This window comes from Hippichthys cyanospilos, chromosome 22 (assembly GCF_059441005.1).
Source record: "Hippichthys cyanospilos isolate Australia breed blue-spotted pipefish chromosome 22, RoL_Hcya_1.0, whole genome shotgun sequence".
NCBI classification, from domain to species: Eukaryota; Metazoa; Chordata; class Actinopteri; order Syngnathiformes; family Syngnathidae; genus Hippichthys; species Hippichthys cyanospilos.
In genome coordinates, this window is record NC_142390.1 from 8,924,017 (window position 1) to 8,949,159 (window position 25,143).

Below are 25,143 nucleotides of genomic sequence, written 5' to 3' on the forward strand. Positions count from 1 at the left end.
CTCTCTCGCTCAACATCTCGCTCTCGCTCGCGATACTCCTCCCTCCCTCGCTCAACATCGCGTTTGCTCAACATCGAGCTCTCGCTCGCTCGAGTCGTCCTCTGCGCTCGCTCAGTTCTGCTCACGCGTTACGTTTGTGCCACAAAACCAGCCAATCAGAGCTTGTAAAAGCACTTTGATTGACAGCTTGGTATCCAATGAGATTGCTTGTACGCTATCCGTTGACGCACTCTCGTTTGCCCTGTGTTCACCTGGAAAGGGCAAACAAGAGTGCGTCAACACGGACTTGGGCTGGAGAATTACTTTTAATATTATTATTATTACTGTATTGTATCATTTGACAGAAATACCTTGTTAGTTTTTGTACTTTAATAATATAAGCCCACCTACTCCCGCCCACGTCGATGTGACACACTCTCGTTTGCTCGTTCCAGGTGAACACAACAAGCAATCTCATTGGATACCAAGCTGTCAATCAAAGTGCTTTTACAAGCTCTGATTGGCTGTTTTTGTGGCACAAACGTAACGTGTGAGCAGAACTGAGCGAGCGCAGAGGACGACTCGAGCGAGCGAGAGCTCGATGTTGAGCAAACGCAATGTTGAGCGAGGGAGGGAGGAGTATCGCAAACGAGAGCAAGATGTTGAGCGCGAGAATGCTATTGCGAACGAGCAAAAAGGAATTTTGAGCGAAAAACTTCTTTTCAACAACTTTTTTTCTGCGCTCAAAATCCGTTTTCGCTCGCTCAGTTTTATTTTCAACGCTCAAAATTTTTTCCGCACGCTCGTAATTGTGGCACAAATATAACGCCATAAAAGTCTACCCCCCCACGCTAAACGATGGAACTGTGCAAAAACACACACATTCTAAATGAGTCTAATGGGAAGTCAGTCAGGCAATTTGTTGTTTAAAAAAAAAAATCAAAACACTGGTGGTGTACAAAAATACCCTATGGACTAATGTACAGAAGACAAAAATACATAAAAGGTTTTGACTTGCCTAATTTGTGTAGTATTTTGACTATTTTGGGGTCATTTTCTTCCACATCATTCGCTGTATTTTAGCCAAGGCCTGGTACAATCTTGATAACTAAGTGATTATGCCATGTTGACATTTGACATGTTATCACCATCTGGGTGAAATTTCTGCTCCCTGGTGTTTTCTTTCAATGCTTCCTGATGTAAAGATAAAAGAATTGGCCAAAATACCGCACAAGTGTGAAATAAAAAACTGTATTGGTTATACGTTGACCAGTTAGTGATGAATTTAATTCAATTATATTTATAGGATGATGCATTTTAAAATCATTAAGCGTAAACCTGACTCCAAGCAGACATAATAATAGCGTTTTCGCATTCAGTTCATATGTTCAAGCCCTTCCAATGCTACATAATGCAATGTGCATGACCATATGTAATTCCGTGTGAAGGTAAATCAGAAACTCATTACTTCCCTAGTGGCTCCATTACATTTGCTCGTGTGATTCATAATTCATCCACGTGAGTCACGGCAACCACCTGCTTCACTTCATTACCCCCTTTCAGTTGCACATACAAGGTGTGGAAGAGGATGTAACAAATGGAGTGGTATCCATGGCAACACCTGCTAATTTCAACACTTTGAGGAAACAGTTCTTTGGGTTGGAAGAACAAAAAGTAAATAAATAAATGAACTACACTTATTTGTGCTAGATATAAAAATAAAAAGAAATCCACTTGTGGCAACGTTAGGGTCACCATCGAGAGAGGAACGAGGTGATGCAAGGGCAAACAAGGAAAAGGAAGGCAGAGAGAGAGGTGGCAGATGCTCCTCCGCAGTCGTTTGCATTCTCCTGAAAGGAAAATCATCTCATTATGATTTGAATATAGGAAAAACACACACACACTCACACACAAAATGTCTTTATTACCTGAGGGTGGTAAGCGTGGCACGACTCGGGACGTCTGCGAATCTTCTGGGAACGCATCCGGTCACACTTGACTGAGGAGTTATGTTCAACAGAGGGGGTCAAGGACATACATATTCCATGAATACATACAATGCAACAAAAATGTTGGGCAAGGGTTTATTAATATTGAAATTAATTATTAATTATTTATGAAGTCAATTTTTTATAAATTCGATTTTTAACTCTTTCAGTGCCACGGACGAGAAATCTCATCTTTGAAAATACTTAAGTTGCGTGCCAATGACGAAAATTCTCATCAAATGCGCTTTTTTTTAAATTAATGATTAATAATTACCATATTTTTTACTGTAAGACAGCAACATCCTATCTTCAACAGACTGAACATGCCTGCATGTTTAGCACCAACATATTTATAGAAAATAGATGAATGGATTAATTTTTTTTAACATAACACAAACAGATTACTGCAGGGTTAAATAGCAGTTCAAACTCAAAATCACTACTTCCACAGCGTCGTCTTCTGTCTTCTTTTGTTAAATTGAATGATTGGTTTGGTGAACACACAATACAATACACATACGATAATAAATATACATAATGTGACACAAATGAAACAAACAAACAAACAAAAAACTACAAAGGGGGCCACAGGGCTCAAATCATGAGAAAAAAGTTGCAGCTTGTAGTCGGAAAATACGGTGCATGTTTTCAAACAGTGATTACTAAGAAACAAAATAAGGTAGAAACATACTTTTCTCTATGATTGAAGAATAAAATCTAATCTGTTGTATGGCACCCGGCAAATTTGCATAGACATACCGCCCAATATTTTGTCGGCCTTGACACATGAGTGAAAATGCTCAAATTCGGTTGACACTCCAAGGGTCCAAAAACACTTGGCACTGAATGAGTTCATGGTATTTAATATGGCGTTATATTTGTGCCACAATTACGAGCGCGGGAAAAAAAATTTGAGCAGAGAAAATCAAACTGAGCGAGCGAAAACAGATTTTGAGAGCAAGAAAAAAACTATTGAGCGCGTAATGATAAGAGTTTGAGCGCGCGCCGATGGAGTTTGAACACAGAAAAAGAAATTGCTCGCTCAAAATTCCTTTTTGCTCGCTCAGGATAGCCCTCTCTCGCTCAACATCTCGCTCTTGCTCGCGATACTCCTCCCTCCCTCGCTCAACATCGCGTTTGCTCAACATCGAGCTCTCGCTCGCTCGAGTCGTCCTCTGCGCTCGCTCAGTTCTGCTCACGCGTTACGTTTGTGCCACAAAACCAGCCAATCAGAGCTTGTTAAAGCACTTTGATTGACAGCTTGGTATCCAATGAGATTGCTTGTACGCTATCCGTTGACGCACTCTCGTTTGCCCTGTGTTCACCTGGAAAGGGCAAACGAGAGTGCGTCAACACGGACTTGGGCTGGAGAATTACTTTTAATATTATTATTACTGTATTGTATCATTTGAAAGAAATACCTTGTTAGTTTTTGTACTTTAATAATATAAGCCCACCCCTCCCGCCTACGTCGATGTGACGCACTCTCGTTTGCTCGTTCCGGGTAAACACAACAAGCAATCTCATTGGATACCAAGCTGTCAATCAAAGTGCTTTTACAAGCTCTGATTGGCTGGTTTTGTGGCACAAACGTAACGCGTGAGCAGAACTGAGCGAGCGCAGAGGGCGACTCGTGCGAGCAAGAGCTCGATGTTGAGCAAACGTGATGTTGAGCGAGGGAGGGAGGAGTATCGCAAACGAGAGCGAGATGTTGAGCGTGAGAATGCTATTGCGAGCGAGCAAAAAGGAATTTTGAGCGAGAAACTTCTTTTCAAGAATTTTTTTTCAGCGCTCAAAATCAGTTTTCGCTCGCTCAGTTTTATTTTCAACGCTCAAAATTTTTTCCGCGCACGCGTAACTGTGGCACAAATATAACGCCATAATTTAAAACATTGTCTTTCTGGTTTGCCTTTCTGTGGTACACAAACTGGACACCGGGGGCAGTATAGTACAGTCGATTCATTTTTGAAAAAACAAAAACATAATACATATAGGCTTCCCAAAATCCCCAAAAAGTGAAAAAAAAAATCCCATATGTTTAGAGGTCTTTAAAACTGGGTATGGGGAGGGGAGCAAAGTTTTTAACCTGGATTTAAAACCATTTACACTCGGAGCAGCAAAACAGCTAAATTCAGCTTTGCTATGTTTACTTTGAACTCTGGGCTCCATTATTAACTCAAATCTACAGACGTCAGAGTCCTACAGTGGTTATATTCAAACTGAATTTTGAATGCTGTATCAGTAGGCTACCATTGTTTTAAACCACTAGTGATACTCAGGCTCATTGTAATTGCAAACAAATTAATCACTATTCAAAAACTGCTGAGTTGTATTGATCGTTTTAATGCTTGTAGGCAGTGCTACCGTAGGTGCAAAAGATTTGAGTATGACAGACGGTCACTATCGAAAATGAGTCAAAAAGGATATATTTGACTTCTTTGGGGTCCATAGTCATGGGCGAGTATTGTCTGGAGCAGTCGCAGTCGGCCTGGACGACCAACATCAGCAGGTTGCTCATAGGGATCTGTTGCACCACAAACATCCTGTAGCATATAAATTCAACACTCAGCAGAAAAAAATGTTATGCCAAAGATGGTCTCAAGAGGGCGCTCACCATGCTCCACAGCTACCATCTTAAATGTATCCCTCTTCTCTCACTTGTTTTGACTCTGCACTCCTCCCCTGCTCTATTTACCTTTTTGATACTTTCTTACCCATACCACTCATCATTTGCTTTGTATAATCTCATGTGCTCTCATTTAATCCTGTTCCTGCTCACTTATTTCCATCCTCAAGGTAAGAAAAATACAGGAAGAAGCTTGGAAGATAGATTTCACTTTTTCACTGTGAGGCGGACGTGCAAGGCATTTTTGTGCGCTTACTTCTGGCAGCGTCCACACTTGATGATGCTGTTGGTCTCTTTGACAGACGGCTCGTGGACAAAGCTGGGGTATTCTGTGTCGCATGGCTGCAGGATGTCCCCCTTTTTCTTGTGCACGGAGGCTAGATGAGAGTAAAACAAACAGTGTCTGCTTCATTCAATTTTGGAACAACAGTAGTAGTGGTATCTCTAGGCATATTTCACTCGTCAACTTCAGAAAATAGATGGTCTAACATCATCAGTAATTTATTTCCTTTTTGTCTTTTAACACTCCTGTTTAGGCTGTTGGTCAAGTTGACCCAATTGAAAGTTTAAGATGTTTCTGAAACCTTTGGTTTATTACACATGACCAGTGTCAAAAAATGACCTGGATGTTATTACTATTGCAGAGAAATCAACGTAACACAGGGGTATTAATTATCTATTGCCATAATACTTAGTGAGGTTCAAAACAAAACAGAGTTTTTGGCATTTTTTTGGCATTTCTGGTCAAATCAATCCAGAGACATGTTTTCTGTTCCTGAGAAATGAACACAGAAGAATGTTAAAATGAAATTTTATAGATTTGGAATATGTGTGTTGGTGACTAAATGCGACCTGGGTCAAAGCAACCCAGGGACGTTACAATACACATCCATATAAATTGTGGCAAAATAAGGGTAGAGCCAGTTTTGCAAAGGAGTCACTACAAGACAATTTAGCCATAAATTACTTCAAGTTCCAATTCATTTGGTCTTAATTTGAAAAGAAAATTGTACTGTTCCTGTTATGGCATTAAAAAGTATCATATTGGATTTGCTGAAACCCTGTTAAAATTGCCCGTAAAGTGTACCTCCATTTGAGAACTGCAACATCTGTCGATAGAGTCCATTCTGTTGCTTGGAGTCAGGGACCCCTTTTAGAAACCAAATTTTCCAATTTTCCAAAAATATATTGAACTGATTGAATTGGATGCTTTATTGAAGAGTCATAAATACTTTTACATTTTAAAATAAATTCAAATGCAATGAACACAAATATATATTATTTTGATGAATAACCCAATATTCTGTCCTTCCAAGATGTTACAATGGTTTCTATCTACATTCTGTGGGTAGACAGCCTATCAATCCAATATCAACAGCGGCCAGAGGCGGCACCAAAAAAACAAGACTAAACCAAACAAGACACAAAACTAAAAAGATCAACTACATCAGTTCCAAAACACCCGCATTATTTCATGGACCCCCTACAGTCAGGCCACAGACCCCTGGGGGTCCGCGAACCCCAAATTGAGAGCCACTGTCATAAAATATGCAGTTTAAAGTGCAATTTTTTCAACTTTGTAAACTCACCATCTGCAAAGTGCTCCGTGTGCCAGAATCCGCAGACATTAAACTCAAGGAGAAACCTTGCGAAAGTGGAAAAAAAAAAGGAGAGTGGACAGAAGTGGGGCGGGGGGGTTGTCAATTAGCTACTCCATCATTACAGCCTCTTCAGCAGATTGGTCCCAGTTTTCCCCCAAACTGGGCCCTGACCCAAAGTTCTGTCAACTGGGTGTAGCACGGCATTGCTTACATCACATGTAGGATAATATGCATCAATGAATTGAATACAAATGAATTGAATACAAATGAAAGACTAGCATTGCTTGTTGCTAATAGCAACACTTACAGTAGGAAGTTGGAAAGGAAACACTTGAGGGATGATGCCAAAGCGTAGAATGACTAGAAGAAATGTAAATAAACTGAATTAACCTGATAGGTAATATCTGCTGTGATAAAGGAATATATTTACATACACTGATAAGCGGCCGGGCGCTGCTGGTGGAGTGGACGTTCATTTTGCACATTGCCTGGTAGTCAAACAGAGACACCCTGAGGAAATACAAAGTGAAAATTGACATCAATTTGAACCCTAGAGTATTGTACATTTTCACAAAAGCATGGAAAAAAGGCTATACACTCATTAAGTATCACCCACGTTATAAAGCTGGCAAATTACTGAGTTAAATTTCAAGAAATCCAACCTATTCATGCTTGAAAATACACAGCTATGACCTGAAAGTCATTCCAAATCATAAAGCATAAAGCCAGATAGGAATATGCCAAGAATGTGCCTTCTTTGAAGAATCTAAATTGCATAGCTATGAGCTAAAAGTAATTCAAGCTCATAAAGCATCACTAACATGAAATCCAAGATATTAACCCTTGAAAATGCACAGTTGTGACCTGAAAGTCTTTCCAGGTCAAAAATCATTAACCACATAATAGAGCTAACTCGGGAAATACCAAAAAAGAAGTCAAGCTATTTACTCTTGTTCACTGCTGTGAAATAAAAGCATCTTACACATCATAAAGCTAATAAGATAATGCCAAGAGTTGCAAAGCTGTTATTGGGTCAGAATGTACAGGGAATAAATTACTAGAATTAAATTAATTTTCTCTATCTTTGAGTTTAGTCAGTTTGCATCATCATCATTTCAGATCATAAAGCATCAACCACATCATAAAGCTGGGAAAATATCAAGTAATCCATGCTATGACTTAAACATGTGATTCTTGCTGTAATTGAAATGATCTGCTGTACCATTGAGTTTAGTCAGTTTGAATCATCATTGAATGTGCCTGTTGTGAAGAATTTAGATTGCACAGTGAATACAGAGAATAAATTGCTAGAATTAAATTAATTTACTCTACCTTTGAGTTTAGTCAGTTTGCATCATCATTTCAGATCACAAAGTATCAACCACATCATACAGCTGAGAAAATACCAAGTAATTCATGCAAAAAAACTTAAAAATGTAATTCTTGATAAAATTAAAGTGATCTGCACTACTATTGAGTTTAGTCAGTGTGCACTATAATTTCAGCTCATAAAGCATCATCCACATAATAAAGCTGAAAAGTAAAAAAGACATCAATGTTCTTAATTTGAAAATGCACAATTAAAAACTAAAAGTATTATTGAGTTTAGCCAGTGCATCATCATCTCAGATCATAACACACCAACCACATCATAAAGCTGAAAAAGTACAGAGAAATCCATGCTATTATTTATGAACTGAAATTCTTTTCAGGTCATACAGCATCGTGCTGCATACAATAATGTTCTATTTTTATTGTGGACATCTTGGCTTTGTGCAAGGCTACTAGTAAGCACATGTACTTAATTTGACAAGCAATTCTTGATGGAATTAAAATGATCTGCTCTACAATTGAGTTTAGTCAGTTTGAATCGTCATTCCAACTCATGAATGGACTTGGTAAATGGACTTTCACTTATATAGCGCATTTCTACCTAGTCATTTACCTACTGATGCCACAGCATCAGGAGCAATTAGGGGTTCAGTGTCTTGCTCAAGGATACTTCGACATGGTCATGAGGGTTAGGGGATCGAACCCTCAGCCTCTTGGCTGGGAGAGGACCAATCTAACACCGAGCCATGCCACCCCATAAAGCATCAACCACATAATAAAGCTGAGAAACTACCAACAAAGTCATGCTATTTACTTGAGAATGCACAAATATGAACAGAAAGTACTATTAAGTTTAATTAGTTTGTATCATCATTCCAGATCATAATGCATCAACCACATCATAAAGCTCAGCAGATACCAAGAAATTCATGCTATTAAATTGAAAATGCACAACTGTGAACTGATAGTACGAGTGAGATTAGTCAGCTTGTATAATCAATACAGGTCATAATGCATCAACCACACCATAAAGCTGAGATAGTACAAAGAAATGCATGCTATTAAATTGAAAATGCACAACTATGAACTGAAAGTACAATTGAGATTAGTCAGTTTGTATTATCATTCCAGTTCATAACACATCAACCACATCATAAAGTACCAAGAAATTCATGCTATTAAGTTGAAAACTCACAATTACGAACTGAAAGTCTTTTCAGGTCATCATGCAGCACACTACACTGTTCTGTTTTTGGGGTAGACATCTTGACTTTGTGATAGGCTGGTAGACATACTGTATATGTACCATATTTTATAACGACTCTTGCTTGAATTAAAATGATCTGCTCTAGTATTGTCTTTAGTCAGTTTGCATCATCAATAAACTGATCTACCTTAGAGGGGGAAGTTACCTTTTGAACATGCCCATTCGGATTAGCGTCGACATGACCGAGCCATCAACCTCGCCAAAGAACCTTCCGGCCTGTCGGCAAAGACAGGAAACGTGGAGGGAGGGGTGTAAGCAGCGGTTTTACAAGACTTTCACGTCATTGCAATATTGCTCGACTGTGTGTGAACTGACATCAGCAGGCTGTTTGGAAATGAGGACAAAGCCATTATTGTCAATCACGTAGCACTCCATATCCTGCGAAGACAGACAAAGAGGAGACGGAGAAGGCAATTGCGAGTGCCATAATGAGCTGCCATTAAAGTGAAATTATACACAACAGACAAATAAACGCTTTTCAATTCGGACTGTGACACGAAAGCCGGCGCTTTCCTGAAAAGACAGGGGATACTCACAAAGCTGTCACACCGTAGAGGACAAATTCCCTCCGCGTCAGTGCACTGTGGGGTAAATGAACAAAAGTGAAAAGTAATGAAAATATTTCAAAACAGTCAGGTGAGTTTGCAGGAAGCGACTTTTTTTATAACGCTGGATTTGCCAGTTTTTGTGTGTGTGTGTGTGTGTGTTTGTGTAATCTTGTTAAGTGGAGTGTGAGGAGGATTTGACACAGCTCAGCAGGTGCGGAAGATGTTAAAATTAGGTTACACAACACAAGTGGAGTGATAAAATCACTTACATCGGTGTCGTTTGGCTGCAAAAACACAAAAAAGGAAAGAGCGATGAACATTTCGATTTAAAATGACAATCAAAGCAAGGCAAATGTTAGAAATATGACAAAAAAATCATTTCTGCATTGTCTGTGGTGGTGGGTTAATTCATTTGACCTGAGCAGACTGGATTCAATCAATCAATCAATCAATCAATGGATTGAAAGTTGGTTTTACACTTTCAAAATTTTGACACAATGTGTTGGGTTCAATCCTCAACTCAATTGATGATGAATGAATAACCAATCACTAGGTTACCTAATTGACCCAATTTGGGTTACTGACCAGTATTATATGTTGGCTAGGACATTGTTTTGATCAGAAATCTGAATTCAAAAATATAAAATAAATAAATAAACACAATAATTAAAGTACATTTAAAAACTAAGTTAATTTCTTAGTTTTGTAAGAAAAATTAAGTTAAAAACATATATATATATATATATATATATATATATATATATATATATATATATATATATATATATATATATATATATATATATATATATATATATATATATATATTTATTTATTTATTTATTTTTATTTTTTTTTACCCTTGATGTTTTTGAGATCATTCAAATTTGAGGTTATGTCCACCTCACATTTCAGGGACCTGATTTCAAATCCTTCCTGTTTTGGAGTTTGCATGTTCTCCCAAAAAAATGCATGGCCGGTGTATTGGACATACTAAATTGTCCTTAGGTGTGATTACATATGTCTCAATTGGTTGGCAACCAGTTCAGGGTGTCTTCCGCCTATAGTAGACTGGGATAGGCATCAGCAGGCCCCTGGCCCTAGTGAGTATAACAGGCTCTAGAAAATGGATGGATGGCTAGATAATCATTAGATACACCCAAAATCACTACAGTACAGTCTTCCCTCGCTTTTTGTGGTCAATGGAGATCGTAAAATTCCTGTGATAAGTCCCTTGATGGCCACTGCACACGAGTAAATACAGTGTATGAAATGTGTTTAGTAAAAACCTTGCCTACCTTTCTTTCCCATGCCCAGTGATCTTTATAGTACTGAGTACTGAGTCTTTATTTGTTTTACTACATAGTAGTGTACCAGAGCGTGGTGAGCAGCCGCTAACTCTCCCCAAGTCTCCGCTTTCTCCAGACCTGAAGAAGTCCTTTTATTTTAATTAATTGTATTTTATTTTACATGCTACTTCAACACAGGCACACCCCTTACTTCTCTTCGTACTCTTGCATCCGCTCATACACCCCCAATGCACGTCCACACACACAGCTCGCCTATAACGATTGTGAAGACGATCGAGCAGTTCCAACTGTAACATTTTTTGGGCCAGAATTCCCTTATATGTATAATGCCATGACTCTATCGATATTGAATGAAAAGCAGTTGTTTAGTTTTAAGTAAAAGTACCTTTATTTGCTGAACAAAACATCTCGCTATTATCAATACATGACGTTCGACATAAAAAGTATATCTTTGTTGAAAACACGACACACTGAAACCTCAAAAGTGTAGAGGGAAAACTGTATTGAAACTGTATTGTTAAATAAGTTGGATTACCAAGTGATACGTTAGGTTACCTAATTAGGTGCCTATTTGAAGGCTGTCACCTCCATTTTACTTCCTGCTGCATTTTCATTCTTTAACCCCCCCAAGGGTGCTGAAAAGCTGACCCTCGTGCAGAATTTTGACCATTTTTGGTCATTTTCTTTCACATCGTTCTCAGTATTTTACCCAAGGGTTGGCACATCATAAATAAGTGGTCATGCCATGTTGAAGTTTGTCATTTTGTCCCCATCTGGTTGAAATTGCAGCTCCTTAGTGTCTTCTTTCAATGCTTTCTCTTTGATGTGAAAGGCCTTTGATGTAAAAATCAAAGGATTGTACAAAGTAGAGCAGCACAAGTGTTAGTCAACTGCGAAGAGGAATCATAATAAAAAACACGCATGCACAAGCGCATGCGCGGCTTATGCAGCAAGTGGGTGCATACACTTATCCATGCGGTGTACACAAAATATATGTATACAAAAATATATGCATGAAATCCACATTATGTAAGATGTAGAGGACCTGTACTTTATTTGTAATCTGGAGTTTATTTGCAAGTTTGCCACGAGACATAAGTGTAAATTATTCATGCGCAAGCCAAAATGGCATCTAAAAAACCTCAAGCTCCCTATCATGATTATGGACACTTTTGCGCAGATGGCCATGCATATGTTGCCCACAATACTACTGACACACATACATTAGGGAACTGTGAGTATCTCAAACACACACACTCTGGCTGGTATTTTTGCCATCCATCATTTAACAGGCAGTCACGGGCCTCAATGCTCTTTTAATTGCTATCTTTGCCACTGCGGGGGAGTAGAGGTGGCCGAGCTGTCCAACACCTGCTACGTATAAAAAAAAAAAAATGCTGCCTTGGAGGTGTGGAAGGACACCTTATATCAGTTTTGCATAACCTGCTTAAACACTGTCTTATTCGGTGGGGAAACGCATTCGAGTTTAATGCTTAGGCATTCATTTAATTTCTCATTAAGAGAAAGCTCAAGAGCGACTTTTCATCAGACACTTTTAAATAGTGCATAATGTTCATGTAAGGTTTTTTTTTTTCCTAACATACCTGTGATGCAATGGCCCAAAATCTGGATTCCAGCACCTCCAGAGTCATCTGGACACCAATGGCTGGAAGAAAGAGAACAATGTCATCATCTCTCATTTTATTCTCTCAAATGATAAGTTTCCATTGAAATGAATGGAAATCCAATTAATTTGTTCCAGCTAGAAAAAAAAAAAAAAACATCAAGAAATGTTTTCATAATAGGTATTGTCAGACAAATAGGGTTAGTACAATAGGTAAAAAGCATCTTAATACATTCAATGCCAAGGATGTATTTTCACGTTTTTTAAGAGTTCGGACATTTATTCCCAGATACTTAAGTATTAAATCAATACTTAAGTACATCAAAAGCAGGGTAATCCATACAGCGCGTGTATTAAAATAATCTCTTACCTTGAAATTCTACACACAATACCTCATTATGACAATGTGAAAATATACATGGGCCAATAACTGTAATGGCAATATATAGCAATTTTGAAAGCCACGCTTATTTAAAACCATCCAAAAATACGGTCAATTTGCAGCCTGTAGCGGATCGTCCTCTCAATGCGACTCATTCTCTTTGGCTGCCGCAGCCAATCATGTCCACTTCCTGGTTTGCATCCTTCAGAACAAGTAGCAGATTAATAGACTCCACTTTTTGTTACGTATTGCGACAGAATAATTACCCTTTTAGGCAATGAGTGCACTGCGCCGTTATTTTTAGATGCTGTGACCTGCAACACTTTATCGCACATGGTTAGTCCTGGGTGCGTTCAGGTACATGCGTGAATGTGAGGTGGCGAATTCACAGCTGAGGTGTGCTTTTTTTCATTCCATCATAATTGCAGTTGGGATGCATTCAAAACACTAATTGCATAAGTTCTCTGAGCAGCGCACGCACACATACTGTACTGTATACACCCACACACATGCAGTGTGAGGGAGGATGACACTTCATATTAGCATCAAAGACTCAGCACTTTTCTCCCCTCCTCTTTCTCCCAGCATGCTTTACACAAGCACTCTGGGGGAAGCCTCTGCTATTTTCGAACTATGCCCCAAAAAAACGGGGAGAAAAAAAATCATTGGTTCAAGTATGTTTTACTCATCCCAATGGAAGGCATTAGGGGTATTTTGAGTATTTTACACATTACTACTGTAACCATGACAACAAGCTACAATTCACTTACAATGCCAAAGATATGTTTTTATGTTTAATAAGCTTTCAGACTTTCAATACCAAGTACTTATTTATTTATTATCTTTTTTTTTCATGTGTTTCATACTAAACCACCGAAAGTAATCATTACTTTAGAACTTATTACTTACAGTAAATGACTAAAGTCGTATTTATTTACTAAAGCAATTGATAGGTACTAAGGCACCTAAAGTATTCGATCACTTATTGATTACTTTAGATACTAATCGATAGGTACTAAAGCACCTAAAGGAATCATTTACTTTAGTATTTTAGTACCAAAGTAATAATTACTTTAGAACGTATTACCTACAGTAATTGACTACTTTAGAATTTAATTACTTAAAGTAAATGATACATACTAAGGCACCTAAAGTAATCATTCATACTTTGGTACCAAGGTAATCAATTACTCCGGTACTTATTACAGCAATTGACCACTTTAGTATTTAATTACTTGAAGTCATGGATCAGTGCTAAATGTCATGTGTAGTTGGGGTTTGTTGTTTTCTTTGGGTTTTGTTCATGTCCCGAAGTTCTAGTTTCAAGTTTTGTTCCCCTTGCATCTCCTTTTGCCGTCAGTGTCTCATTAGTTTGATCTTGTCCACCTGCCTGTTTACCTGCCCTCCTTCTCATCCAATCAGCTCCCCCTGCCTTTCGTCTCTCCCCCAGCTGTGTCGTGTCTTCTCGTTAAGTGTGTAGTCTATTTAAGTTCCCAGTTTGCATTTGGTTCTTGTCAGGTCATTGTTTATTTTCCGCGCTGCCTGGTCCTCGTTGTACATCTTCCCCCCGCTGTCTTGCCTCGCGCTCACTTGTATCCATCCTTCCCGTGCTGCCTCCCGTTCCTTGTTGCCCCACTAAGTTTAATTTAGCGTTTTTTGGTTGTACTTTGTATTTTTTAGTCCTTTCCAACCCTGCTTTCATTTCTTATTAAACATCCTCTTTTGAGCTTCATCCCAGTCTGTCCTGCATCTTTTTGGTTCCACCTTTCCCACGTCCCACACTGCCTCAAGCCGCCATGCCCAAATGTGACACAAAAGAACCTAAAGGAATCGATTACTTCAGTACTTTAGGACCTAAACTAAACTAGAGCCCCCAAACTGATCAATTACTCTCATACTTTGGTAACCAAATTAATTAATTACTTTAGCATTTATCACTGACAGCAGGCATGTCCGAAGTCCGGCTCGGGGGCCATATGCGGCCCGTGGTCAATTTCCATAAGGCCCACAGCCTCTGTCATAAAATCAATAACGTCTGACCCGCATGGAGAATGAATACAGTGGGCCCCCGTGTTACGACCTTAATCCGTTCAGCGGCTAGGCTCATAACTCAAATTCGCTGTATGACGGGCAATTCAAACCTATGTTAATTAGTGAATGCGTGCAACCCGTGCAAAAACCTTAGGAAAAAAAACATCACGACTTTATACACATATTAAAAATTAGTAACATAATCTACTGTACAGTTAAATTAAATAACATAAATATACAAAGGAAAAATGACTTTTACCTTTGGGGCAACGTGACTTGAGCTGGTGGTGGGTGGAGGCGGAGGGGAGCAGAGACGAACCCGCAGAATTTATTTTATTTTTTTCTTAAACGAGAACTTTTCTTAAACGAGATCTTTTTTTAAACAATGACTTTTTTTTGTTTAAACGGGAACTTTTTAAAATGAGAACTTATTTTTAAATGAGAACATATCACCGGCGATTTCCTTTTCTTTAATCCATAAGAGAAGAAGCCTCTCCATTTTGTTGTTGACCAAGGTCCGTCCCCTGGCAAGGAAAGTCGTGCCCTTAAAAGACTTGCTTGCTTTAATAGCTTCCTTGTTCTTGAGAATTGTACCGATTGTCGAGCGGTTAAGGCCATACTCACTATCAAGGTTAACTATGCATGCGCCTCCTTCGTATTTTTTTATTATCTCCTGCTTCATTTCTATTGTTATCATCCTCTTACTTCTTCCTTTACCGCCACTTTCAATTTTAGAAGCCATGTCTAACAGATAAAAGTTTGCAAAGTCTGCACAACACACCGAGCAGCTCGTTCCATATAGCAATATGAGGGAGTTCGGCCAATAGCATATCGGCCTTTCTGTGATTGACGTGACGCCGGCCAATAGCATATTGGCATTTCGGTGACTGCCTTAATTGACCAATAGCATATCGGCATTTCCGTCACATGCGAGAAAAGTTGTTTTTGTCGATGCAGCAAAGCAAAAAAAATAGTGCGGACACACTGACCGGTTCGATGGTTCGTAAGATGAAAGGTTTGTGTGTAAAAGGGGGACAAAAAAAACGCTGCGGTCCACGTCGTAAGATGAAAAATACGTAAGACAGGGGGTTCGTTAACCAGGGGCCAACTGTACATTGGGCAGCAGCGCTGTTACGCGCGTATACTAATTGCTGCCATCTATAGGCTCAATTAGGAACAGCAAATTAGGAAATGAGTAAGTAGACTGTATGAGCCCCTAACTTTCTAAAATGGCGACAATCAACAAAAGGAGGAAAGTTGACTGCGAGGGCCGACGGTTCAAGGATGAGTGGAAATTGGACTATTTCTTCACTGAAATACCAAACAATTGTGTCTGCTTCATTTGTAAAGAGACAGTGGCGATTTTTAAAGAGTTCAATGTGTAGCGACATTACCAAACAAAACATGGTGACGTACAGTATATGGCAAGATCACAGGTAATAAACGCAGCGAGAAACTGAAACATCTTGAAGCTAGTTTAATCTCACAGCAGCAATATTTTACAACTTTTACAGACAGCTGGATAAGGACAAGCCCGAGAGATTCAAGCATTTGGTAAGAAAATGCTAAGTTTGTTCGGTTCGACGTATTTGTGTTGAGAAGACATTCTCGGTTATGATCTTAAATAAGAGCCGTGTGAGGACACGGCTATCGGACTCTCACTTACAAGACATCTTACGCATCCATACTACTGCCATAGAGCCACACCTGTTCTTTGTCCTGCACTCCAGATCTCAGTTTCACCCATCACACTCATGCGGACAAGTCATTTTTCATTTACGATGAGTCTGAAAAGTTTTTTTTTTTTTTTTTTAACTTTTCACTCGAGAATAATAACCATTTAAAAATCCAATCAACATTTTAGTAACTAATGTCATATTTTAAATGAGCCCTGCACTTGTTTATGACTATTACTTGTTCGTTTCTCTGTTATTGTGTTTACAATTTTTATAAATATTAAACTGCCATGGTGAAATATTTCTTTGTTTCAAGTGTAATTTGCACCCAAGAGTACAATTCTGTACTTCTGTTCAACAGCTACAAAAAAGTTAGTTAAAGTGTTAAAAAAAAGTGAATATTCAATTCAATTTCAATATTTAATGTCAATTCAATTTTGATATGCACGTTTCAAATGAACCAAAACACATGCTTAAGATAGCTGAAATTAAAATATAAAAGCAAATGTGAAACACAGAACGGCTCGCTGAAATGTATTTAAATTAATTGCTGTTATATGTAAAGAACGCCCACCAAGGTTGGCCCCCCTACATTTTTAACACGCCAAATCTGGCCCCCTTTGCAAAAAGGTTGGACACCCCTGACTTACAGTAATCAACCACCTCGGTGTTTAATTATCTAAAGCAGTGGTCCCCAGTGGCAGTGGGGGGGGGTTGCTGGCTGCTCTAAAAAACGCATCAACCTTCTCACTGTGTATGTAATATCAACAGCGGCCAGAAGCGGCGCCAAAAAAACAGATCAAGCACAAACATATGAACTGATAAACTAAATCATCTCCAAAACATTATTTCCGGTGCAGTCCACGCGGCCCGGTACCAGTTGATCCACGGACCAGTACCGGTCCGCGGACCGGGGGTTGGGGACCACTGATCCAAAGTAATTGATAGATACTAATGCATTTAAAGTACTAAATACCTTAGTACCGAGTCTAATCAATTACTCAAGTACTCATCTCCAAAAGTAATCAATTACTTTAATAATACTTTAACATTTAACATTACCTAAGGTAGGTACTAAAGCACCAAAAGTAATTATTTACAGTAGTGCCTAAATTAATCAATAGGTAATAAAGTGCCTAAGTAATGGATTACTTTAGTTCAAAAGAGCTAAAGTAATCCATTACTTGAAAGAAAAAGAATATAAGAACCTGGGGAAGTGTGTTCAGTGATTATGTTAAAGGATTGAAATAGCTGACATTATCCGGAAGGTAATGTAGTATCAGTGCTGTAGTATTCATACATTATTTGACTACTGACGTCAATATAAATGAGAATTGTTTCTAATGTAAAATACTGTATTTACCTTGGCCCACTTCCTGTTCATTTTTTTGGCTTTTCAATGTAAAAACACAAAAATATAATCTCATTTGATCCTCATTTTAGATCGCTGCATGCATCGTAATAGAAACTCATCTTTCTAAATGCCAGGTAGTGTAAACAAGGAAATGTGGCAGGGTGATTTGTAATCAGTCCTAGGTGCCAATCAAGATGCAGCGCTCTTTCAACAGGAAATGAACTAGTGAAAGGGAATAAATAAGGAATGATGGAGTTAATTGCTCAATTCTGAGATGAGATGCAGGGAGAAGGAAAAGTGCAATGGTTCTATTTATGCACTTATGCAAGTGGCCAAAAAGAGAAAAAAGAGTCCCTTCTAACCACACTATTTACTCTACCATAAAAAAAAGTCCTCTTCGTGCCTTCACACACTTTTAAAATTGCCGTGTTGCCAAGGTGTGAGTGTGTGTTATGTGTGTGGTGCAGAGGGTCAGCGTGTGTTAAACGGCTCTGTTGCTGGTTCCCCGAAGTGGAGGCTAAAAATGGTGAGACATATGTTGGTATATCTATTCCTAAGCGGACGTTTTTCATAGATACTTGTAAATACTTGTAAACTTGTAAAATAAAATAAAAAAAAAGAAAACATGCTGAGTTGTTTTGATATACAGTATTTGGAATGGATTTTGAGCAAAGACCGTTAATTTTACCCAAGGTGGGGTTCATTTTTGACTCAGCAGATTCGGTTGAAATGTGTTTATATTTATTAATAATAATAATTAACAATGGACAAATACAAATGAAGTTTGAAAGGGTCTAAAGTTTAATAAATCAAACACCCCTGGCATGTTTTATGTCTTTTATTTTTTTAACCCAAAAAGAAATACAGTACGAGGAAGGCTAAACTAGGCTAGGCCAGGCTAGGCTACCCTTGCTAGGGATTATGGCTGTAAGTAGCTCAAATCAACGTCACCCATACGAGAATAAAATTTCATTTTTCCTTTATATATTTTTTATTTATAATGTTAATTAATTGTATACATGTATATTATATATGAATAGCTCTTACTATACTATTTTGTTACTAATTTTGTACATATATACAATTTGGATGTTTTTACCTGGGGTTTTATACTCATTAGCTAATTAACACACGTTTCTATTGTCCGCTGTATGACGATTTCACCTTACGATCCAAACTGTGGAGCGGATTAATTTCATATGGTAAGGGTCCACTGTACTTGAGTTTTGTTGCTATTCTTCAAAGCAGTGTGACAACAACGTCAACAAGATGTGCGAGGCGAAGCTAAGGAAGCACAAACAGAGTGGAAACAAAAGAGAAGATTAATTGATATAATGGAGTGGGATGACACAGGTGGGAGGGCCCCCCCGCTGGGGGGGCAGGGGGACAGGAAGCGAAGAACACCAAAGCGGATAAAAATGGATTTTTAATAATATGAGATGCAAAGCCCTTTTCAGTTCAAGCGAAGCGCGGCTACTCATAATAGAGCCAGCGGCGTGTGCCCACTTCTGGTTCTTTCACGTGTGTGCAAAAGAGAAGCAAATGGAGGTGGGAACAGTGTGTGTGAACATGCCCATGCTTAATTTATATTTCACACCAGAAAACAACACCCGGATAGTCTCACTTAATAATGTACTCGATAAGATAAATTTGTTTTGCAGACTTAAGTTAAAAGGAGCTTAACAAAAATAGCACAGTATATATAGCCGTGGATGTGCACAACTTTTTCCTTTGAATCTTTTTGAGGGAGTAAAAATAACTGAAGTACTGTAGTTGCACAAGTGTGCACACCCTTTTATAACAGGCGATGTGCCAGTTTTTGTTACAGCAGATTCAAATAAAAATAATGAGTATAAGAAAATATCTGCCACCATTTTTACTTTCTTGGTGTGGTATTTTGTCCAATCTTTTGATCTTTTCATTCAAGGCATTTCACACTTGAGAGCTGAAATTTCACCCAGATGGTGACAACATGTCAAAGTTTAACCAATTATTTGTGACACTATCAGGAGTGTGCCACCACTTGGCTAAAATACTGTGAGAAGGATGTGGAAGAATTTGTCCAAAAAATGGTCAAAATACTGTACAAGGTTAAAATGAACTAATTCAATGCCAGGGATGTATTTTCATGATTTATAAGAGTCCCAATCCGAGATGCTTAAGTATCAATTTAATATTTAAATATCTTCAAATTAATGTCCTTAATGTACTTAAGCAACAATTTAATACCTAAGTATCTGGGATTTAATGTCCAGACTCTTAAAAAACGTGAAAATACATCCCCGGCATTATAAGAGTAAAGAAGTATGTTTTTTTTTTTTTTTGGTGATGTTTTGCTTTCTAGCAGAAGCCTGAATGTTTTATGCTAACACTGTTAGCATTTCTTTAAATTATAGCCATTCTTTGACCCTTGCCCCGCCCAGATGATCAACGGTTACATTTTCATGACAAAGCAATGGGATAGCCCTAAGACTAAGTTGTAAGAAGCGAACAAGTCTGGTAAATCACTAATCATTGTTCTCCTGTTTTATTTAATACAAATACTGACGACCACACACACAGGGATCCCTCATCAACTCAAACCTCCAACCAAGATGCAGTCCCAAAAATAGTCGCCTTCTTAATGCACAGCTGACTGTCGGTTTTCAATAAACTGATGTTGCCAGGCAACCTACACCGACCAGTGGAAGCGGTTGTGGCAAACTCTGGCAGCCAAATCAAATTTCTCACTTGAGGATGATAATGAATGAAAAAAACAAAAACGGACTGAAGAAAAAGGGTCGAAGGATTGACCTTTGAGGAACACTACATGTCATGAATGGATCAGATTTGAAACTCCCTTAATTGAGTCAGATTTTTAATCTTACAGTAATTTTGTTTCCACAAAAAGGTGAAAATGTAGGAAACCCCTCTCGGGATGATGTCCCTTTTTTTTTCGTGCCTCTGTTGCTCCCTCACTGACCCTTTCTCCATCTCCCCCCACTCCACTTTGTCAGGGGCAGCAGGCTCAAGGCCGCCATCATCCAGCTAAAGGAAATCCCTCCCTGCCATGTGATGAACACGTGGCTTCTTTTTTTTTTCCACAGCAACCAAATTAATGAAAGTCTCAGAGTGGTGGAGTGAAAGAGGGATTTTGTGCTTTTGAAAGACTTCATAATCCGGTGAACGCTAGCCTGCTTTAATTCATCTGGCAGTGACAGTTCGCGTGGCCGAGGAAGACTCTTAAATCGGCATGCTTTTTTTTTTCATCATCATCAGGGTCACAATATGTTCAATATGTGCTATTAACCTGAATATACACAGTTATGAACTCAAAGTACATTGAGTTTATTCAGTTTGCATTGTCATTCCAAATCAGAAAGCATCAACCACATCATAAGGCTGAGAAAGCACCAAGAGATCCATGCTACTATCTTGAAAATGTGGTTCTTGCTGTAATTAAAATGAAATGCTCTACCATTGAGTTGTCAGTTTTGAATTGTCATTCCAGGTCATAAAGCATCAGTCACACCATAAAACTGAGAAAGTACAAAGAAATTCATGCTATTAACCAAAAATGCACAATGATGAAGTGAAAGTACAGTTGAGTTTAGTCACTCTGCATCATCATTCTGAATCAGAAAGCATTAACCGCATCATTTCAAGCAAACAAGCGAGAAATAGAACACATGATGTTACAAAGGCTGTCTTCTGGAGTTGCTGGATAAAATATGAAGAAAATAATAAAAATAAAATATTACTATGAACATAGTTAAAAATTTTAATGTCTTTCTTTTTTTATTTTTGAAAAAGCTTTATTATTATATAATATATTATATGATATAATATATCTATTATATTATATAATATTTCACAGAAGGTACATTACTGAAAAAATCTTTACCAACCAGATGGGTAAAAGAAAAAGGATATTATGATTGGGGATATGCTTTCTTTAAATATTTATATGCGAGTAATTACCGATAGCAAATTGATATCAGTTCCCAAGTATTGGCGCATTCTTTTTAAAGAAGGGAAAATGAAGGAAATCTGGGCCATTAATTCTGATCATCCAGAATTGGCCTAGGTAAGAAATCATTTGAATATCCGTATTAACGTCTGATTGATTAACAAATCAATAATGCTATGTAGTGTTTGTCTACTTCCCAAAATGATGGAGTGGTAGCTCGTCTGGTGTTTTCCCAACAGGACTGCAGATGCAATCTACAGGGGACATATTTTACAGAATAAAGAATTTGGCATTGACCTCTTTGATTAGATAAGGTCAATAAAACAGCGGGCTATAAATAACAGTTGGCTCAAGGAGCCGTATGAACCACCGGTGATTGGATGCCGCAGTCACAGTGGCGTGACAAAGTAAAGCGGTCTCGATAGTCCTTGGCCCAGATGCTGAGTGGATAATAGGAGGCTGGCAAAATCCGTTCCAATTTTTGAAAGGATGGATGTTGGGCGAAGGGGGCGGCGCCCGACAATGGAATAAAAAAACATCTTTAGGTTTTTAAGACAGCCAATCCCTTGCAGCCATCGCAGTCCTATTTAGCCGTGGGTAAAATAGACGGAGGTTTTCCATGAATATACGCATGACCAATGACATCGGTCCCAACACCCACACTTTATGTTCCGGCCCTTTGTTTATGTGTTCGCTGGCCCGATGACCAATGTGGCGTTTTCATGAGGCATTGGAGCTGGAAGCTGCAGGGGTGGAAGGATGTTCACAAATAAAAACCAGGCTACAATTGTGTAATCTTAACATAAATGCCAAAATATTTTCTTATGTTTTCACTGGTATAACATGGTGACTTCGAGATTGTATGCTTGGACTGTTTTAAATATATGTTTAAATGTTTCTTTTTTTTTTTTAAGTTTTTATTTAATCCGACAGATTCTTTTACCCTCTAGAACCATTTGTGTGGTCTTCATTGTAAGAGATTTTTCTCCATTTGGTTTACGAATGCCATCAAAATATGGCAGTGATTTTTGCTGGCACGTTTAAATGTTTGTTAAAAAATGATCAGTAGGAACAGCAACTGTATCTGTTGAGTCGAGTATGTTGAGTAAAAATGCCTTTGAAAATAATCCAACAGCTCTCCCTAGCCTACATGTGGGAGCTGAGTGCTGCTAGCCGCTAATGTTGTTAGCATGTGCAGCTCACCGTGGCTAGCATGCTAGCTGCTAAAGTTGGAGCTGCTGCATAACACAATGTCAGTGTAATTAGTTTTTTTGTTAGTATGCTTAATTAGCATGTTCGCAACTAAACTTGAATGTTACTGTTTTGTACGACAGAAAATTCTTCACAGTGTACACTAAATAAATGGGCTTTTTTTTTTTTTTTTAACCAAATAAGTCAAATTACTCGTGGACACGTTTGACCCCTATCAGGGTTAATACAAAACTCTCAGTCCTCTGCAGTGATTTTTCCTGATCCCATTTTGTTAATTCCAAAAAAATATTTGAACAAGGGTGCAGATACTTTTGAGAAGGTGTGTACACTTTTGCAAACAGTAACTATCGTTCTGGAACTTTTTTGGGTAGCTCTTACAGGTCACAGAATGATGAATGAAGTTTAGGAAAGATCATTTCTGGCTATTTTCTGTATCACAAAAAAAAAAAAAAGAAAAACAAATGAAATGGAACTAGTACCCTAGCTCCACGGGTTGAATGGGCATCACAAGTGTGCCACCACCAGACAGTCAAGTGATATGAAATTATTGACTTTTCCCCACTCCAAGGCGACGCGCCATTACTCAAGCTCTTTAAAGAATTTCACGCTGCTCGTTCCGCGAAGGTTGCGTGTTACACTGGCGTTTTAATAACGCTTCCCTTGAAGCTGCCAGGCAGTGATGAATTGTTAAAGGTCGCGTCGGCTGCAGCGGCACGCGTACACGTTTGCCGGCCAAATCATCCGAAGAGAGACCAAACAAACAAGTGGTGCCTTTGAAGACACTGTTTCTTTACCTTGGGTGTGATTTAAGCACCGTAGAGTGCCAAATGGTCCTGGTGATCATTAGAGGAACAATAAATGTGCCAGGTGTGAAGCAGGAAGGAAACAGCCAAGAAACTACTTCCTACTTTACAGCCATGACTGGCCACCATGAAGCAGGAAATTCCAAATGCTGAAAAAACACAACGCGTTACACTACTAATAACACAAACACACAAAAGAAGAATCAAATAACGAGGCTCAAAATAAGCGGTTTCAACAAACCGCCAGTAAACAATCCTATTCAGCTCGTCAGTTACACTGTCTTTGAATAATACGGCACAAGGCTATGCCAGCTGCTAACGTGAGGACAAGGCGAATGATGCATCCAAATGCGGTCAGAACTTTCAGTCAGATAGAGAAAAAGGTGATCGGTGCGTTAAACATTTTATAACTATAATAATAAGTAAGAAGATGAGAAAAAGAAAAGAAAGAAGGCAAGGACAGAAAAGGAGAATAAAAGGAGTAGTAGAAAAAGGAGAAGGGGAAGAAAAGGAAAATGAGGAGAAGGAGCAATGGAAAAGAAGAGGAAAGGAGATGGAGAAGAAAGAAAATACAATGAAGATAGAAAAGGAAAAGAAAAAGAAGGAAAAGAAGGCAAAGACAGAAAAGGAGGAAAAGAAGAAGAAGGAGGAGCAGAAGAAAAAGAAAAGGGAGAAGGGGAAGAAGGAAAAAGAAGAGAAGGGTAAAATGGGAAAGAAGATGAAGAGATGAGAAGGAAAAGGAGAAGAAAAAGAAGGCAAAGGCAGAGAGGGAGAAGGAGAAGAAAAGGGAATAGAAGAAGAGGAAGAAGAAGGAGAAAGGGGGAGAAGGAGAAAATAGGAAAGACAATAGAGAAGGGGATGAGGAGGAGAAGAAGGAAGAGGAGAAGAAGGAAAAGGAGTAGATGGAAAAGAAGCAGGAGGAGGAGAAGGAAAAGAAGGCAACAACAGAGAAAGAGAAGTAGAAGAAGAAGGGTCGATAATGCTTTATTTTCGTGATTTAACTCGTAAAATAAAATAAAAAAGCTCCACAAAATTAGAAAATTGCTCCACAAATTACATTGCTTATTCACAAACACACCGTTTTTTTCCCCTATCGTAGTGGGGACATTCCACTAACATAATGCATTTACTAGCCCCTGATCCTAATCTCCAAAAATCCAATTCTACCTTATACTCAAAAAGCAAGTGTCAGCCCTCAAAAGGAGAGCGGAACTTCTGGGTGCAACAAAATGGTCCCCACAAAGACAGTACAACTCATTTGGTCCCAACTACGTGGCAAAAAACAAGGGCACACACGCACATACATAGAAGAAGCTGGTATTACGACAGCTGCCACAGGCAATAGAAGGCGAATAATGGGAGACGGGGAAAAAAAAAAAAAACAGGAGAAAAGCCCATGTGGCTGAGAGGGAGATTCTCATCTTCACTTGAATCAGCTGATGAGACCTCTCCCCCTCCCCT

General features: G+C 38.6%; 1 protein-coding gene across 2 annotated transcripts in view; it reads right to left on the reverse strand.

The window, feature by feature from the left end:
- Nucleotides 1–639: 639 nt before the first annotated feature.
- Nucleotides 640–25,143, reverse strand: part of cacna2d4a (calcium voltage-gated channel auxiliary subunit alpha2delta 4a) — a 64,216-nt gene continuing 39,712 nt past the window's right edge. For both annotated transcript variants that reach the window (XM_088405835.1, XM_088405834.1), the window contains 12 exons: nt 12,256–12,317; nt 9,611–9,625; nt 9,330–9,374; nt 9,109–9,171; nt 8,939–9,009; nt 6,629–6,704; nt 6,502–6,554; nt 6,183–6,238; nt 4,850–4,970; nt 4,390–4,510; nt 1,908–1,985; nt 640–1,829 (listed from right to left, as the gene is read on the reverse strand). In XM_088405835.1, coding sequence (XP_088261961.1) covers nt 1,731–1,829; nt 1,908–1,985; nt 4,390–4,510; nt 4,850–4,970; nt 6,183–6,238; nt 6,502–6,554; nt 6,629–6,704; nt 8,939–9,009; nt 9,109–9,171; nt 9,330–9,374; nt 9,611–9,625; nt 12,256–12,317 — 860 coding nt within the window. In that variant the 3' untranslated portion in view covers nt 640–1,730. The remainder of the gene's footprint in view (nt 1,830–1,907; nt 1,986–4,389; nt 4,511–4,849; nt 4,971–6,182; nt 6,239–6,501; nt 6,555–6,628; nt 6,705–8,938; nt 9,010–9,108; nt 9,172–9,329; nt 9,375–9,610; nt 9,626–12,255; nt 12,318–25,143) is intronic.